Consider the following 18,622-nt stretch of genomic DNA (forward strand, 5'->3'; position numbering starts at 1 on the left):
ATTCATCATAAACACAATTATGAATCTGACTGAACATTGAAGGCAACTTGTGTGATGGTGTCGCTGCTTCTGACACACATTTGGTCACGACCAGAAAAGTGCTGAGGTTCATTGAGTTGAAGGGATTAGATCCAAGTCGTCAGTAGAATGGGATTTTGTTTGCAGGGTGTCAATGACTCTGTCCTCTGCACCTGTGTGTGTGTGTGTGTGTGTGTGTGTGTGTGTGTGTGTGTGTGTGTGTGTGTGTGTGTGTGTGTGTGTGTGTGTGTGTGTGTGTGTGTGTGTGTGTGTGTGTGTGTGTGTGTGTGTGTGTTGGCTATTTGTATTAGTGTGAGACTTGGCTTAACTTTTCTTTGTACCACTTTTCCTTGAAGTCTAACAGAAACTCAGGCGCACTCACTCACACATACACACACAATCATGCATGCACATACAAGCACACACACACAGAGTTGTGATATCTCTCCTTGTAGGCCAGATTGCAGAGCGCTTGGGGCCATGTTGTTTTGTCTTCTGACGGACAGGCAGAAAGAGAGCGAGAGAAAAAAAAAGAGAGAGACTTACCCTGGCGGGTGATTACGCCAGTTTGACACCACAGACATGGTGGGGTGGGGTGGAGGGGGGTGTTCAGTGTACGGAGGGAAGTGAAAATGGCACAGTAGAAAACAGCGTGTAGATGATATGAATAACAATGTATGCTGTGTGTCTCCCTGGACCCCGATAACCTGCAGACCAGAGCCCAGTCCCTGTGACAGGCTGGCCTTTGTGGCCATTTTATCCCGCCTGTACACTTGCAAGGTAGAGCCGGGATAATCGCACCTAATCTAATTAAGGCTAAAGAGGGCCATGACTGAGGCTGGCCAGAAGCAGACCGGGCACACACACACACACACACACATGTGCGCACTTCAACAAACACAGCTCAGCAGCGAAATCCTGTTTGCATCAGAAAAATAAGCTTGTCATATTGATTATGCAGATGAGACGCTAACTGGGGCTAACTGCCTCCTGGCCAGCCGGTTACAGCTGACACAGGCTGAAGAGGGGGATACAGAGAGAGGAAGAAAGGATTAGAACAGGTTCAGCTCCCTGTTTTCTTTCTAACATTTTGCATGTACCACTTCTAGGTTGAAAACAGCATTGTCCTCACTTGTTAGGGGGAGCTTTTTGGAGGAGGAAGACTTTTGATACACAGTTAACAAGCTCTAGCCTCCTAAAAATCATACCATACTAAAAAAATTAAATAGAGAAAGAGTAGGACTGGGATAAAGTAACATTTCTCAGTAATTTGGATTTAAATTAAGTAAGAATTATTTTCATTATCAATGTGTTTATTTTTTGGTATCAATCAGCGTCATAACTTGAGTGACAGTGGGCTCTCACAAGTCCTGAGTAACTTCAGATTTATCCACAAAACTCAAAACCTCTACAACTTGAATTTAAAATTATATACAACATTAGAATTAGATTTAACAGCATTAAATCCCCATTTCATTTCATTTGAAACTACCAACTTAAACGATTAACCAACTAATTAGTATTTGGTATGTCTATTATTAACCTGTCTGTCTGTGTGTGTGTGAATTCACAGGTTCCTGTATGTGTACACACTTATCTTCAGGTGTGTGTCTGTGTGTGTGTGTGTGTGTGTATTGTGTGTGCGTATTGTGTGTGCGTATTGTGTGTGCAGCCAGCCGGCAGCCAGATTGCTATTTCCCCCCTCTGCCCCTATAGAAAGGCCTGGGTATTCTCTGGATGAGGGTGTGATGTACAATTGAAGGGCAGGATTGAAACTGATTACCTTGTTAACTCCTGGCACCCACTGGCAGCTTGAAATAGACCTGAGCGCCAGGGCCTGATTTGCAAATGAATTACCTCTCGCCCGGCCCTCCCCTTCCCCTCCCCTCCCCTCCCTCGTTCTTTTCCCTTTTTTTTTTTGTCCATTCGGTGCCAAGATCATCTTTTTATATTGTGCCATGACAGATGCTGTGCCGGGCTGCCATTGTTCCCCATCAGTTTTTCTGGGGCCGCGAGGAGAGCCAAAAGATTTCCACATGTGATTTTAACACAAGCATCGCGGCCCCCACCACCTCCCTCCCTGCCGTACAGCCCAGCGCTTTATTCTTTGTGTACCAGTACTGCAATCTACAGAGTTTTGAAGCAGGCGGAAATGTTGAGGAGTGTCATTGTCTCCGTCTCAATAATGGAGAGGTATTTCTCTGATTAGGAAAGGTTCTAATTGGGAGGTATGAAAAGGACCGCTGGCTATTGAGGAAACCGCGGGGAAATTGATTGCTCCCCATGTCGCTCTTTGGCTCTTTCTCTCTGTCTTTGTCCCGCTCTCCCTCTGTAACACACTAAAAAGAAGTCAATTTTCTTCAAAACTTGGCCCCAGGATTCAATTCCTTTCACTGAGTCGGTGTGTATAGGCCGAGAAGAGGGAGATACGGGCAGTCTGTAGGGACACATGCTCGGCCTGTGATGTTTTATGTGTTTAAAATACCTGTATGAGTGTCTGTGTGTTGCTTCAGATTCTCCTGGGTCAGAATGACTTGAAGATGTTTCACCAGCTTCAGCTTATACAGATGCACGATTTATTTTTTTCCTTATTCAAAATGACACTAACAACATCTTTTTTTGAAGACATGGGAGTTTTAACACAATCATACAGTCGTACCTTTTTCTCTGGGAAAGTTTTTTTTCTGTTTTAAAGAGCTGTCACCTCAACAAACAACACTTTCAGGCCATATACTTAATTATCTGATTTGTGACACTTTGACTCTATAACGGTTCCCTTCCTAATTCTCAGTTGTGATTACAAATTTACCACATCTCGTTAAAATTTAATTACGCTTTTAACGGAGAGCGCTAATTGTCCTCCCTCTACGTGTGTTTTTCTCATAGGGGGGCACTTTTTGTGATTCTGTCATTACAGCTGACGATACATTTTATAATTGTTCCGTTTGTTGTCATCATGTTGTGCTAAAGTGGGTACAGAGTGTAAGTGTCCCTTAATCTCTGTGTTTTTAGTTCAGAGGTACTTAGTGCTTATGAGTCAAAGGATGGTCTTTTCCAGGTTTTTTTAAATTGTTGTTAGTGATGCTAAGTAATCATGAGACAAACTCTCCTCTGTTACAAGCCCTGCAAAGTTTTAAGACATTACTCCAAGTGTGTCCGTCCACTCGTCCTTTTCCAGGTGTCAGATATGGGCCACATATGAACAGGTGTGTGTGTGTGTGTGTCAAAGAGAGCAGAGAGGCCTGACATAAATCAACTTCATCCTTTCTTATTCCTCCTTTTCTGACTTTTTTATTGACTGCACTTAACCCTCCCTCAGCGAAACATAAAATGCAGAATTTGTTAGCCCCACTTTTAATGGACTGCTTTTCTCTACCATTTTGGGATTATGCTAAAGTACAGCCCCCCTCCACTGGGAATAGGGGCAGCTTGCGTACCCGTGTGTGCGCGGGTGCGTACATGCTGAATTACATAGAAAGCATAGAAGCATAAGTCTGTGTTTTGTTCCCTCTTGTGTGTTGTGCATGGAAGAGTGACAGCCCGTGACTTACCCCTCCATTATCCCTTCCTGTGTGCGCGTGCATGTGTGTGTGTGTGTGTCTGTCTAACCCTCCTCATAGCTCTATAAAACCCTGAGAGGTAGCTCTGATAGTACACACACAAAAAATACAATTTCAATTTCAATTGGCAGCCCTGTTAAAAAGGAGCCATGGAGATGGCAATCAGGCCTGCAGGAAAGCTGAGCTCCCTGTATTATTGTGTGTGTGTGTGTGTGTGTGTGTGTGTGTGTGTGTGTGTGTGTGTGTGTGTGTGTGTGTGTGTGTGTGTGTGTGTGTGTGTGTGTGTGTGTGTGTGTGTGTGTGTGTGTGTGTGTGTCCCTCAACTGCTTAATATCTTGCTTTTGCCTTCTATTAGTTGAACAGGCAGATGTCACTGATGTGGACTGTGTGTTAGTGCATTGTGTGTTTTATCTGTGTGAGTGTGGGTATGCTTGCTCTGGTGTCCCCATCACATCGACTCTTTAATAAATACGCCTGCCATTCTATCAAACAACATATGAATGCTCAATGACACGCTTGACAAGGCCTGCAACTGTGGCAAATGGGGATAAACACACACACTCACACTCTCTCACACTCACTCTCTCTTATGAATGTCTCTTTCACAGTATTACAGTGTCCTGTCTCCCCCCTGATGCTTCTCGCTTCTGCTCCTCTCCCCAGTATCTGTGACGGATATCAGTTGGATGTGTGAGTGGCTGCCGAAGGTCTGAATGTTTTGTATGCCAAGTAAAGGAGAAAGATACACGGTAGCTCTCTGGAATCAACAATCAGGACAGCATGATCAATTCACGAGTCATGCCTTTGTGATTTTTTTTGTTGTTTTTTTCCTATATGTTGATATACTATGTCAAGTTACCAAAGATACCAAATCAGCATGGTTAACATTTTGAATGTGGTATTTAAAAAATAGCCAAAACATTCAAGGGTTTAAAAAATTGCATGTGGTCCAATGCAGCTTAATTTTGGACCCCTGGAAAATAGTTGCCATATTTATCACAGAATGAAAACAAATTCTATCCTTTCAGCGAACATAGTCAATCTGTGACCTTCACAGGTTTACAGGTGAAAACTTCTGCAAACTTTTGCACTCATATGAATGCAAAAGCATGCAGCTATATGTTCAAATATGGCAGATGTACAGGCCAGTGCAACACTGTTATCAATAGTCTTTATGACTTTTAGCAAATGGCAAATCTCATTCATTCGCCATTTGTGCTTTGTTAAGTTCACCAAGAGAGTTATATTTTCATCTGCGTTTGTCTGTAAATTTGACAAACTTGACGGTTTATCATTAAAATTAAAGAATGTTGTGTGGGTCAGTAAAGAACCCATTCAATTTTGGTGCGAATTCGAACAAACGGGCAGATCCACATTTTTTTCTTTTCACTTTCTTTAACATTGTGAAATAGGACATTTTCTAACTTTTTACAGATTTCTAAGGGAATAATTCATGGATCTTTATGACAAACATTTGACATTTCTGCAACTGATATCAGAGTGTCTGAAATTTGGTCCAGCTTGATTGAATTTTAGCAGACTTTTGGGCCTTGGTGGAGTTATGCACTCTACTGAGTGCCATTCAAGTTTTTAACTGTTGTTAAATCAATGCAAAACTATTTCAAAAATGTTAATTCCTCTACAATACTTGCACACTATAGGAGCAAATTAATTCTGATTGACCAATACGTCTGCTACCAGCAGGACAGTCAAGTATTTGCCGTCACTTATACGGACAGTTAAAGAAGTTAATATGGCCTGTGGATGAGAGCCTGTTACATTAAGTCCGATATGATGTGGTAAACATGGCCACTAGTGGACAGTGAAAGGGTTAAAGCTTCCCCACACAGGACAGCGGCCCTGAGAGGTAATGCATGGCTGATGAGTGCTGGGCTAATGGGCCGCTCTGTCAGCTGGAAATCAAATGACTGCCTCTGCATTTTAAGTCCCTCTGTCGCCTCCATTGACTGACTAAAGATATTCATCTTGGCCGTGTCAAGGGGTGGTGGGAGAGGAAGAGAAAGGAGGGGGGGGTTCAAGTCACGAGCGGAAGAGAAAGAAGAAGAGAGGGGGTGATGGAAAAGAAGGGCAGGGCATATTGAAAGAACCTGAAGACCTAATGCAATTATCAGAAACTTGACCACAAATGACAACTCATCTGGTGCCGGCGCTGTAATTAATTGTCTGCTAGCAAGAGCGCAGGGGTTTTGTAAGGGTGTGTGGTGGGGAGGGTGGGGTGTGCTGGGGTGAGGGAGAGAGTGGAGAGAAAGAGGCAAGTGGGTGATTGGGAGAGGGCAAAATGACAGGTGAGGAGAGACAGAGGGAGGGAGATGAGGTAAGACGAGGCAACAGCTTAAAGATCCTCGTTAGAGTGCAGGAGACGGAATCGGGCTCGGACACGCAGAACACGCACAATGAGCGACCGAGAGAGGCAGAAAGTATCAACGGAAGAGACGATGGGAGGAAAAGTAGGCGATTGAAGTGGATAAAAGAAGAAAGAAGGAAAAAAAAAAGAGAGCTGGAACGAGAAAGCAGGAAAGTGCCGTCAGTGTGATGGATCCAGTGTTGGATTGGTCGGTATTGACCTTGCCAGTGCTCCGTTTAACACTCATACTTGTTTGTCCAGTTTTACTTAATTGACCCCAGATAACTAATTGCCGCTTCTTGGAAAAACAGTACATTACTCTCTCTCTGTCTCAGCCTCTGCCCCCCTTCACTTGCCTTTCTCAGTCAGGCTGTCTGTCCTTCTGGCTTTTAACTATTTCAAAAGGAGAAGAGATGTAGTCCACACAAAATATTACAATTTAAAGATCTAATGTGTAACAATTTTTCATTAAAATGTCTAAAAAGGACTTGACCTAGGTTATACATTTTGTTTGTGTATTTACATTATCCAAAATGTTTCCCACAATGTTCAAACGCTGAAAAAAAACCAATTTTACTCAAGGTCGCCTGATTGCGACATGTCAGCTTTACCTGTGGTTTTTTCTGTGTCTGCTATAACGTCTGGGGGATTGAACCAATGACCTTCTGTGTAGTGGAGAACCTGCTCTACCTCCTGAGCCTCAGCTGCCCTGTTGCAGCAGTAACTTCCAGCTTGAAGTGAATGACTAAATGACATTTATTTGACAGACATTTTGAGAAAGATTTAAGGTAAAACATTTTCCTTGAAGATCCTTTAACATTTAAACAGGATGACCCTATAGACTGTATATAAAGATAAGAAACTAAGCTACATGATGTGACTGTGGCCGAGCCTGTTGCAGCATATTGTGAACCAGTCAGTCTGCTTCATCTCTTCATCACTCCTTCCATCACTCCCCTCCCTCTGCCAAGTCTATAATGTTCTCCTATGGTCGTCATAAGCAGGCCACAGTGTCTTCTGAGGCCTTGTGCTACACCACCATTACTATCTGGCCTGCCTCCACTACAAATTGGATGAACAGGCACTGACACATTTTCAATATTATTACATTAAACCAAGTGGATTTTGATTGATAACCTAATATTGGCCTAATGCAAAACATCAATCATGGCAAGTATATTAATTATTTAATATTGTGGCGTAATTCAGAAATCGATGCTGCCTCTGCGTTGAAGGCCCAGAGTACGGAGGGAGGGAGGGGGATGAGGGAGATAAGGAGAAAAGGAAAGCTCTGTCCCTGAAGACCTCAGCAGATTATATGATGTTTGGAAAAGAGATGAGGATGTAAAATGTTGTGTGTGTGTGTTCGTGTGCTTGCGTGCGCCGAATGTGTCTAATGGATTGAGTGATCCCTTCGGCCCTGGTGCGGACAGCACTGGACAGCTTGCCCTTGATGAAGTCAGGACAACGGATGAAAGAGAGGGAGATTAAATGCAAGTGAGGAGCTTAATAAAGGTTGAATCACAGAAATAAAAGATAGGAGGGGGGGAAATAAGATGTGGTTGTAAGAAGAAGGAGTGCGAGGGGAGAGAGAGGTGGAAGAAAAAAGCAAAAGGGAAATGAGTGGAGGAGGAGGGATCGAGCGCTGCGTCTCCCCTGTGTTAGATTGTTTCTCACTAATTGCGCTTCATTAGCGGATTACACACACTGTCACCACGGTAACAAATGTCTTGCTGTCTGGTTGCCGGGCGCCCATCATGTATAATGAATGTGGCGGGGTGTTTGTCAGAATGTAATGTAATTACAGCTAGATGAAGTTTGCCTTAAGTGGTTGACTTGTCTGCATGTGGCTCATTGACGGAGCACAGAATAAACAAGCAAACATCCCTCCTTCACCACATTCTTCTTTTATCGTTACGTTTGCTCCCATTTCTCCTTCAGACCGTTATTTAGAAATGGTAAAGATGTGGTAAAGGCTTAACTTTGTGGCCACACTGGGTATGGCCTGATGGATGGATGGATGGATGGATGGAGGAAGGGAGGTGGGTGGAGGATGGGATGGATTAGACAGTATGTAATTTTAGAGATGGTGTAGATTTACACTGTGATGCTGCCGGCTGCATTAGCAACTGCCTGTCGATAAGCTTTCCTTCCTCTCAGTGTGCTCACGCATACACACACACACACACACAATCACACACACAGTGATACGCCACGGCCAGGGTGGAGTTGTCAGTAATGGGGGCCAGAGTTGGATGGGGGGGCTGCTGGGATCGGGGACGGGGGCTGTTTGTGTTCTCTTGATCTTTTGATTTCCACTGCTGCAAATTTGAAATGTGCCAAAATTGCATCTATTATTTACTGCCAATTTGCTCTTTTTAAAACCGACTGCTCCCCTCCTCCTCCTCCTCCACCTCCTCCTCCTACTCCACCACTTCCTCAGCTCGCCATTCTGCTGTTGCCTCCCTCATAATCATACGCACATTTTTTATTAATTCACAGATAATAAGCTCCCACTTTCTTCTCTGTAGTTGGAAATTATTATTATGGCTGCCAGCAGTGGGGCGACAATATTAGTCCACCTCTGTCTGGCACTGATGCAAACACACACACACACACCCACACACACACACAGCACAGGGGTCTGAGGGGTTGACAATTATGATAATTCCTCATTATGTTTTTTCTTCTTCTTTTAATTAACCAAAATCTTTTTGATGTCACTTTCTCTCACAACCATTTCGATCCAGCTCACTTAACTAAACTTAAACTTAAACAAAACAAGGGTTTGATTGTTAAACTATTGCTGACTTTACTTCAGCTCGAGCTGAAATGCTTAAGTCGATTAATCTACTGACGGAAGATTAATCTGCAACCATTATGATAATTGGTTTAAGTCATTTCGTGAGTGAAAATTAACAGAAAGTCAGTGGTTTCAGCTTCTGACACACACACACGCACACACACGCACACGCAAACGCACACACGGACACAGAGATAGTTCACATTCACATTGTCTTGTTCTTCACAACTTGTGATGCTACTTTCTTGCCATTCAATAGACCAAAAAATGTATCGAGTGATCTGGAAAATATAGAATAATAATAAGAAAAATAATTGTTAGCTGTTATCCCATTGTCAGAAGTAGCCACAGGTAATGTTCCAGTTATATGTCTTAAAATATTCAGACATTAGTTCATAAATGTGCATAAAACACACTTGAATAGAGTTTGTTCTGCTGTCTCTCAGGTTTTCTTGTGTGTTTGTGTGTGTCTGCAAAAAATGCTCTTTTCATTAAATGACGTTTTGTGTCGGCACTTTATTTACAGTGCGGGAAATGTGTTGTTGTGTTGCAGGGATGCCGCGAACATCAAAGCGAGATTAGAACATCTGGTAAGTTCCATTCGACACCCCCCTTTTATCCGCCATACGCACAAACACACACACACACACTAACACACTCACACACACTCACTCACACACTTTGATATCTGCATTCCTAATGAAACCTCCGGAATTGGAGCTGAATACCTGCAGCTAACAGGCAGGGAGAGAGAGAGACAGAGAAAACAGAGCAAACAGGAATAGAGGGAGGGTGGCGTCTCCCCTAGGGCCTGGTCCGGCTTTTATATCAGTGTTTCATTTATCCCCAGTCCTTCCCAAACACACACACACAGGTTATCCTCTCTGTTTTGTTGTTTAATTGTGGATATTTGCACAGAGTTTTGCTTGCATGTTTACCTGTTTGCACACATATGAAAGACTAACTATTGGACCCATGCGTGCGCGCACACACACACACACACACACACACACACACACACACACACACACCCACACCCACACACACACCCTTTCTCTCTTCCTCTCCCTCCTCCTGTCAGCATGGGGCCTTTCTTCAGTCGTCTCCCATCCATGAATTGAGGGCCTGCTGGAAACGCTCTCCTGGGACAGCCCTGAAAATTTAATGGCGAACGTTTCCCAGGTTTCTCTTGCTACTTGCTTTAATACGGGGTCATAGTGCCGTGCAACACAGTGAAGAGGTTCTCTCTTCTCTTTTTGGGTGGGAAAGAACCAAGGTTTGATGTGCCCCATATTCCAGGGGATGAATTATAGACAGGGGTCAGCGAGGGTCCCGGCTCTCTGTGGATGTCGCATGCCCTCCCCTCCCTCGCCTCGCTGCATACTAAAACTGCAGGTCCCAGCACCCTACGCAAATGACCCCCCCCCGCCCCACCACGTGCTACGCAAATGACCCTGAATATGCCACACAAATGAGTGACCCCGGAATTCAAGCAACTCAACGTTAACTCTCCACTACAGCAAGCGACAGATCAGACACAGTTGACCTCAGATTTCGACGTTAAGATGCAGAATTATTCCGTAATGTTATTATTGAGTGTATTCAGACCACTGATTGAAGTGGGAGTCGACTTGTGTCTGTGCAGACTGGGTTTTCACAGGTTTCTGCTCATTGTTTACATCAATACCGTTTCAAGTTTTGCCCAAAGTGCATTCATTCCATAGATGTTACAGTTACCACACATTTAATAATTTATCTAAAGCATTTGTGCTCTGGTTTGAGAACGTACGGTGTGTGATAGAGAAGCATCACCTGGGTACATGTTTTTTTCTTTTTGTTTTAGAGACCTAGACTGTGGTCTAGGTCTGGATTCAAACACCATCCTATCAGCACCTTGACCTATGACTGTTAAATTATTAAGAATTGTCCAAATTGTACTTTTCCAGCCTATACGGGATATGGTTTAGCAGACCAGGAAACTCAGAGACCAACTGCATACGTTGTAAATCATCTCACATGACGACACTCAGCCAAACAAAACTTTGAATTCCAATGAGCATTCCGATCAGAGTTGGTGGACAGACCCGGACAGATGAGAGAAGGGTAAATGGACAGTAAAAACAGCGTGTTTTTAACATAAAGAATAACCGAAACTTAATTCACACTTTATTTTAACGTACACATTTTTAAAAAGTTGCTGTTATGTGTTTAATTTTCTACGTGATATGAGAAAAGAGCTTTTTTTTTTATTAGAGGACTTATTTATAATTCCTCCATTGCACTGTGAAAACTGACCATAAATATTATACTTTCAACAGTCATAGGTTGAACACACAACGATACAACTCATTTCTCAATATAATGCACTGAATCACGTTTGTCATTTTTTCTAAATTGTAATTGACTATCCCTGGTCTAACGTGATTGGTAAACACATCGTTTTGCTCTGTGTTGTAGAAATGCCAACTAAATCTATTGTACGTTCAATTATGTTGTGCCCCCGCTGTGCACATTTTCGAAGTCACTACACGATCCTTAGATTTCTGCGCCAGAATCCGGACCCTGGGATGCAGTGACTGATGTTAAATATAGTGCATGATGTAATGCTCCAGTTTGGATCTGGAGATGTCTATGGCCTGGGTATATCGGTGTGATGGATGTTGTGCTCCATAAAAGGTGGTGTAAATAATTCAGGAGAGGGTTACGTACATAAACGGCGTTAATCAATAAATGTATGGGCAGTTATATCTTGGCAAACATTAGGACGCCTCTGTCTCGTGTTGACGTGAGTGCTCCTGTTAAAGGCAAATGGAGGAATGTGAACTCATTTCAATAAGTGAGAGTACAGGCAAGTATCACTGTGTGTGTCAATACTTCTTGCACGCATAATTGGCCAAATCCACTTTGAATTGTATATAAATGCATCATTTTATACTAATTCACTGAGGTTATATAGCAGCACAGTACTGAGGGATGTGCACCAGATTGTCTTTTACTCAGTCATGGTCTACCAAGGTTTGCTTTTGCAGACACGAGTATGTTTGTGTTAATGTTAGGTTTCTTGGCAGGGGTTAGTGCAGCCAGTTTGCATCTCCGTGTATTGTTTTTGTAGTTTTTGCACTAAGTGGACCTATAGGGACAGATTACAGCATGTTTGTGTTAGATTTTTTTTAGTTGCCGCTGTGTCTTTATACTCATCAGGATAGCTCACATTTACACACTCGGGGAGACACACAAACACACACTGGTATGTTTACCAGTGCATTTTTTTGTGTATAGGGAATTTTAAATAGCCAACCTGAATACGGACAGTTTGAATTTATGGGTGTGTTTGTGCTTATGGGGAGATTGCACCCCAGTCGTCAGCTGCCTGGGGAGCGCAAGACCCTGATTACGATTCGGGACAGAGAACTGTAAATAATGGAGCTCGTCCCCCTCTGAGGTAGAGTTTGCAGGGCTGTTCGAAATGTTGCATCCGTCTTTACTTCTCACATATTTCTGGCGATTACTAAACAGGCATTTATGACTTTTTCGTTGATGTTCCGCTCTTGAGATTAGTGTCGCCAGGCTGCACCCGCTCTCTGTCAAAGTTTTTGTGGATATAATAATTACTTCCTGATATTCATTTGAACCATTAACAGTGGGTTTTCAGTAAGTGCTCCACTGTTTATTCATAACAAACTAAATATCTGCTAAATCTTCACAGTGATGTGAAAATCAAGCTTCTGTTCAAATTATTCCGGTGCTTGATTTTTCATGATGAATGCTAACATTACGTCCTCCTGTTAAAGTAACTGTATGAGTGATTGACTGGAGCGCTAATTAGGTAGGCAATTAAGATGTATGTGGTCTGAGGTTTGTTTTATTGTTCACGTTTGTTTTTTGTTTTTCAGCAGATTGACTGAATCTCACGATCAGTAGCGATGCAGAGAAAAAAAGACTGAAGTTAATTGCTCCCAGTGCTCTGCGATAGTTCGGCTCTTGTACACGCACACACTTATGCATCCAGGCGCACACGCACATGAACACATGTACACAAGTGCCTCAGTTTGAATTGAACGATTCCTCGCTCTGGGAGGCGAAATGGAGCGAAAAAGTAAAAGAGGTGGCCTACAGCAGCCAATCAGTCCAGATGCACAGCTTCACATAGCGAAGTAGAAGAAAGCCAGCAGCTCAATCAATACACGGAGAATCAGCCTCATCAGGATTATTGGCTCAACCAGCAGCTGTACCCATCATTCCAACACACACACACACACACACACACACACACACACACACACACACACACACACACACACACACACACACACACACACACACACACTGTAGGGTAGAAGAAGAGAGAGGGAGATGTTTCATTAGTTTGAATAAGACATGATGTTAGAAGGCAGGAGAGGCTGGTTTACAGGTTCATCTAGTGTTGCTAGTTTAGTTAAGATGATGATTTAGAGAAAACAGAATTTAAATTTTGTCATGTGGGAGGGTTCGTTACAATTTCTTGTCTTTTTAGTCCATTGGAGATGTTTTTTAAATCCAATAATAAGGTCAATTGAAAGTTAGATTTTGGGTATAATTCTGCTTTTATTCTCATTATCAATCAAACAGCAACATTGTTTGAATTAGATTGTTTGTAAATGGTCAATAGGACCAGCAGTTTTACAAATATGGCTTATTTAGTCATGGATTTATTTGAAAGGAGACCTCAGAATTAATCTAGTTAACATTTTCAAAATGCACATCGGCAGATCAGGAGACATAATAATGATATAGTTATTTTTGTGACACCACGTATTTCTGCATCTTTCAAAAGCTTGAATTCAAATCTTAACTCTCAGTGGGGGAGAGGGTCAGGGGCAGTTTCCCAAGTTTTCCTGGACAGATTTATTTTCTCGACACTTTTTCTTCTCCGGCACAGGATATTAGTTTTACACAATCAGCTCAATTGTTTGGTCATTGTCGAAGCCTGGTGTCAGAGAAAATCCTTGCTTTTAGATCTTCTAACAAGCTATATACAAATATGCTCTATTAAAATGTTAAAACAGACGAATAATATCTTCAGGGTGTAAAAATATTGATGATAAAAATAATATATTGGTTTTATAAAGTAATACACAAACGCATCCCCCAGCTTCACCCTCAAAACTTTTTCATATTGTTCTAATAGTCACAACATAAAATAGTAAAATGATAAAAACTAAATAATTAATATTTGAGATTTCTGTTTTCTCAGTTATTATTTACACAGGTGTAAACAAGTGGGTTCAAAACCATAAACGAAGATGAGCCTGTACATTATCTTTCTCCCTTGGATTTTACTCTTGGGTGAGCGTCCCTTGACTCCTATATTTGTTTAAGAAATATTGCATCAACATTTTATCTATGAAAAAAGTGTCTTTTCCAAAAGGGTAGAGCAGGAAAAGATGAGTGGGGAGTTGTTGGTTTTTTTGACACGTCACCAGACAGTTGTGCACATGGATCGCTTCAGGGACCACTGGTGTCGTCCGCATGTCCCTCAGAGGGTTGAAGAGTTTACTGAGGCAAATAGCTTGGTTGGCCCTCACTGACAGACAGGGACCAACAGCTGTAGTCAGGAGGACGGCACACACAAACCCAGCATCACTGAGTATGACACTGAAATGACCCAGAGCTGTCTCAGTGAAAAGGGAGACGTTGAGACGAGTTCACAGCTCAGAAATATAATTATTTGTAATTGTTTCTTTAATTTATTGTGCCTGTGTCTTTGCTGTCAAACTGTAATTGTCTCATCAAACACTTTCTCTTTATCTCTTTGTGTCTCTCTTTCTCCTCCTTTGTATTTCTTCGTCTCTAATATGATTGTAGAGGATAAAGAGGTGAAAACAGCCCAGAAAGAGAGAGAGAGAGAGATATTCTGGACAGATAATGGAAGACGGGGGGTGCTGATAATCGGCAAACAGATTTCCATGCTTATTACACTAATGATTTCATGATATTTGATGTGGTGGTGGGGGGAAGGGAGGACGTGGGAGCATAGGTGGAGGGGAGGAGGGGGGTCTCTCTTTCTCTTTTTCTCTAATCTCGACGGCGCGGCTAAATGATGGAGTAATTTGAGTGACCTCTGACACGGGGCAGGCCCAGACGTAATTGCATGTCATTCTGGCACGGGGTGCGGCGTGCAGGGTGCGAGGGGGGGGCTTCACAAAATACAAAGTGTCTCTCCTTTCACGCATATCACTTGCTTTTCATGTGACCCCATCACTGTCTCGCTCTCCATCTTGTTGGCTGTCTCGCTGCGGCTCACTCCTCGAGTGTTTCCCCCCAAAAAAGAAAAAATCGCCCCCCCAAACAAAAGAAAGATTGCATTAATTTTCAAATGATGATATTACATTAAGCGCAGCGATCTCATATATCAAAACGTGAGAACTACTCCCTTACTGTATGTGCTTCATCTTAATGGTATCGCTGGATGTCAAGGGCATGGAGGAAATTAAATCGGAAAGTGCAGATAGACCAAAGAAGATATTATCTCTGGATGATTGCAGTTTTGATAGGTATTCCAGTGAATTTCATTTTCTCCGGATGGGGAGAAGATGAGTTAGCCTGCACATTTGCTCATTTTTCTTCTACATGATTTATGTGAGTTGAGTATAAAACTCTCTCCGTCTCCCCCCCCCCCCTTAACCCCCCCACCACCTCCCCCTTTATCGGAAACATACATGCATGCGCACCCACACACACACGCATATGCACATGGGGTAGTAAATTACTGCCTTTGAGTTTGTATCTGAGCCGGGGCAGTTTATGTTAGTGCGGTCGTATGTGGGCAATCCGCAGTGCGTGTGGGTGATTTTTTTTTTTGTGTTTGTACGCACGTGCATGTGTGTTTGTACTTTGTGTGTCTGTATGAATACACGCGCCCCGAGATAGTGGCAGAGCCATCAGCGGGAATGATTCCAGGGAGACGGGGGAGTGTCATTACTCAGACTTGTTTACATTCTAAATACGTAATGAAATCTTGTTGGTAATAATGACGGGAATAAAAGTTTGGGAAATTGTAAAAGTGGTGAAGTTTGAGAAATGAGCCCCGGCCTGTGAAATAGCATTTGGGGGCAGGAAACGACATTATTATGCAGTGCTCCTGCCTGCCTGAGACATGAAGATGAACTGCTGGCGGGCCATAAAATGCTGTTAGCCCTAGCCTGAAGTATGGCACATTGTAAAAGAGCCCTGATCCCATATTGCCATTATATATATAAAAGTATAGCCATACACAACATTATTTTTCATATAAGATGAGCTTAGATACAGTGGCCCAGGCCCCCCAAATACATACACTGATAGGCAGATTTTTTTCGCCTCCTTATAAAATATATAAATAAACATATTGCCATGGAACCCATCTCTGCCCTGATCTTATAGACTTCGATATTAAAAACAGAAATATTGCATTTTCCAGGGGCTCTGTTTTCCCCTGTCCTCTTTTTGGTATGGGATATATCAGTGTGTTTGTTTGGGTGCGGTGGGGCGGCTGGGGTGTGGGTGGGAAGAGGAGGAGATGCAGAGGAAGCCTGAGCGAAATGCAACAAATGAAAGAAAATGGAAACAGATGAATACTTTAAAAATATAATGAGATGAATATTGAGCATATCAACTCCAGCATAAAGAGAGTTCGCTGAGGTGGGCGTCTGCGTATGTGTATATTGAAACTGTTTATTGACAGATAATGATGGTTACAGTGGTGTAATTTAGATTTATGTCACAGTAGATGGACTAATGATTTCCCTGATACCCCATCGTTTTTCAAGATTTGTTTTTTTTAGGACGTCTGAAACTGTTTATTTGGATTCTTTACTTTTTCAGTTGGATATGTGAAACAGGATAAATGTGATATAGAGATAAGTCTCAGAATCCGACTGAAACTATGACCTTACCAATAAATTTCTTACTGTTTCTATATAAGATACCTGTTTTACAACCGAAAGGAACGTTGAGGGGTCATATGGTTTGTATAAAAAGCATCAGCGAAATGCACTTTTTGGGGGTTAACCTTTGTCTTTTACTTGACAATGAGGGCATGGACAAACGCAGCAGTCTATAACATTTTGTTCCTCATACTAACATTTGTACGTACACAAGATTTAAGTGATTTGTCCTATCTCTGCAATAAGGAAACTGAAGCTTGTAGTAGTTTTAAAACTAATGGTAAAAGTGACAAGTGGCTAAGATTGTCAAAATAATTATAGTTATTAAGAACCTAGGACAAAGTTCTAAAATTGGAGGGGTATAAAATTAAATAGGATGAATATGCTGCTGCTCAACTGTTATGCCTTCAGAAAATAACCGTAGGTACATCAGTTATATTTATTTAATAATAATTTAAGCATTAATGAGAAAACATGTAGAATACAAAAATAGGACCAAGTAAAGAGGACAGATTTGTGTTTGCTGCATGGTTAACATTCAAACCTGCTAAATGTGTTAAATTATATTCAATAATTAATGACAGCAAGTTTATTATACTGTAATACAATTTGACTTGTACAAATCTGTTTTTATCACTTAAAACTTTTATCAATCCCTGCCAGTTCACCTTAAACTAGGTTTTTTTTCTTCTCACTTAGTCACTGTCAGTGGGAATCTTTTTAGCACGTGTGATGCTCTGTTCTGAGTTGTGGAGCTGCACTGGCTGCTGCTCCTCGGAGCTGCCAGTTCACCGTGTCTGTCGATTCCAGAGCTCAACTAATCATCAGGCAGACCAGCAGTGCTTTACACTCTCCCTCTGACCCACAGACTCTGTCAACCTCTTCATTGCTTCCTCGTCCCGCCCTCTCCCCTCGTGTCTCTTCCCACACTTTTCTCAGTTTCTTGTTCATTCCTCACTTGACCCGGCAGAGTGACTCGAACTGAACATGGTTGTTATGATGACACAAAACAAATGGGATGGCCTAGATTATGTCAGGACAGGGTGACTAAAAGTAACAGGGAGTTGAAGCAGAGAAGTGTGTGCATGCGTTGCTTTTGCTATTTTTTCTTATAAAGTCTTTGCAGCACTGGAGTTTTATCCTTATCTGTTTTTCTCCTGTCGGTTTCTGCTCAGTCATAAATCGACTGCTCTGATAGAGAGACTAAACTACTTAGTGAGACAGTTTGACCTGCTGACCACAATCTGGCCGGAGATGGCCCATCTGACCTTTGTTCGACTTCTCCTTGTCTGCACTAACAGGCATTTATTCATCTGTCAACCCACCACACTTTGCTTTGTCTGCTCAGCCTCAAGTCCAATAATAACAATAATAATAACAGTCCCTTGGAGCGGAGCATGACTACAAGTATCTTAAACTTTCTGCTAGCAGCGCCTCATTATACACAGTGTGGCATTGTTTTTACCAAGTGGAGTGAGGGTTATTTATTTTCCTAATGGGATGTGTTTATTTTTTACTAATGGGACAGACGCTGGGCACTCAGGCTCAGCGAAGCACGTCTCAGTGTGTCTGTCGTCGCTGTGGTGAAGTAAGAGAACAAGCTGGAGGCCGACTGCGAGCCTGCTGGACTTCCTGTCACATATTAGGCAAGAGTTAGACTGAGTCAAGTGGGTGTGGGTATCAGTGCTTAGCAATAGGAGCCCAGTAATAGTAGATTCCTTTATGACAGCTACTTGAACAGGAGGAAAGTGAGTGGAAAAGAAAAAAGAACTGCACCCACACCATTCATGAACAGATTTGATGAAAATGGTTTCTGTTATTATCATTGTTTCGGCATATTGGCTCAATATACAAGTATCTCAAAGTCTGGGGACATGAAGCTAAAACACTCAGATGCTCCAACAGGGGGGCAATATGTAAAGGATTTGTGTGCTCCAGCTGAAGTGCTGGTCGAGTAGGGACAGCGATCACC

At 42.3% G+C, this 18,622-nt stretch overlaps 1 protein-coding gene across 1 annotated transcript in view; it reads left to right on the forward strand.

The window, feature by feature from the left end:
* The window catches only part of rsrc1 (arginine/serine-rich coiled-coil 1), a 118,737-nt gene that overhangs the window by 33,093 nt on the left and 67,022 nt on the right, over nt 1-18,622 (forward strand). Inside the window, exon 5 of the mRNA XM_034604542.1 lies at nt 9,300-9,336. Within this exon, the coding sequence (XP_034460433.1) occupies nt 9,300-9,336 (37 nt within the window). The remainder of the gene's footprint in view (nt 1-9,299; nt 9,337-18,622) is intronic.

The sequence above is a fragment of the Hippoglossus hippoglossus genome, chromosome 13, assembly GCF_009819705.1.
Source record: "Hippoglossus hippoglossus isolate fHipHip1 chromosome 13, fHipHip1.pri, whole genome shotgun sequence".
NCBI lineage: Eukaryota > Metazoa > Chordata > Actinopteri > Pleuronectiformes > Pleuronectidae > Hippoglossus > Hippoglossus hippoglossus.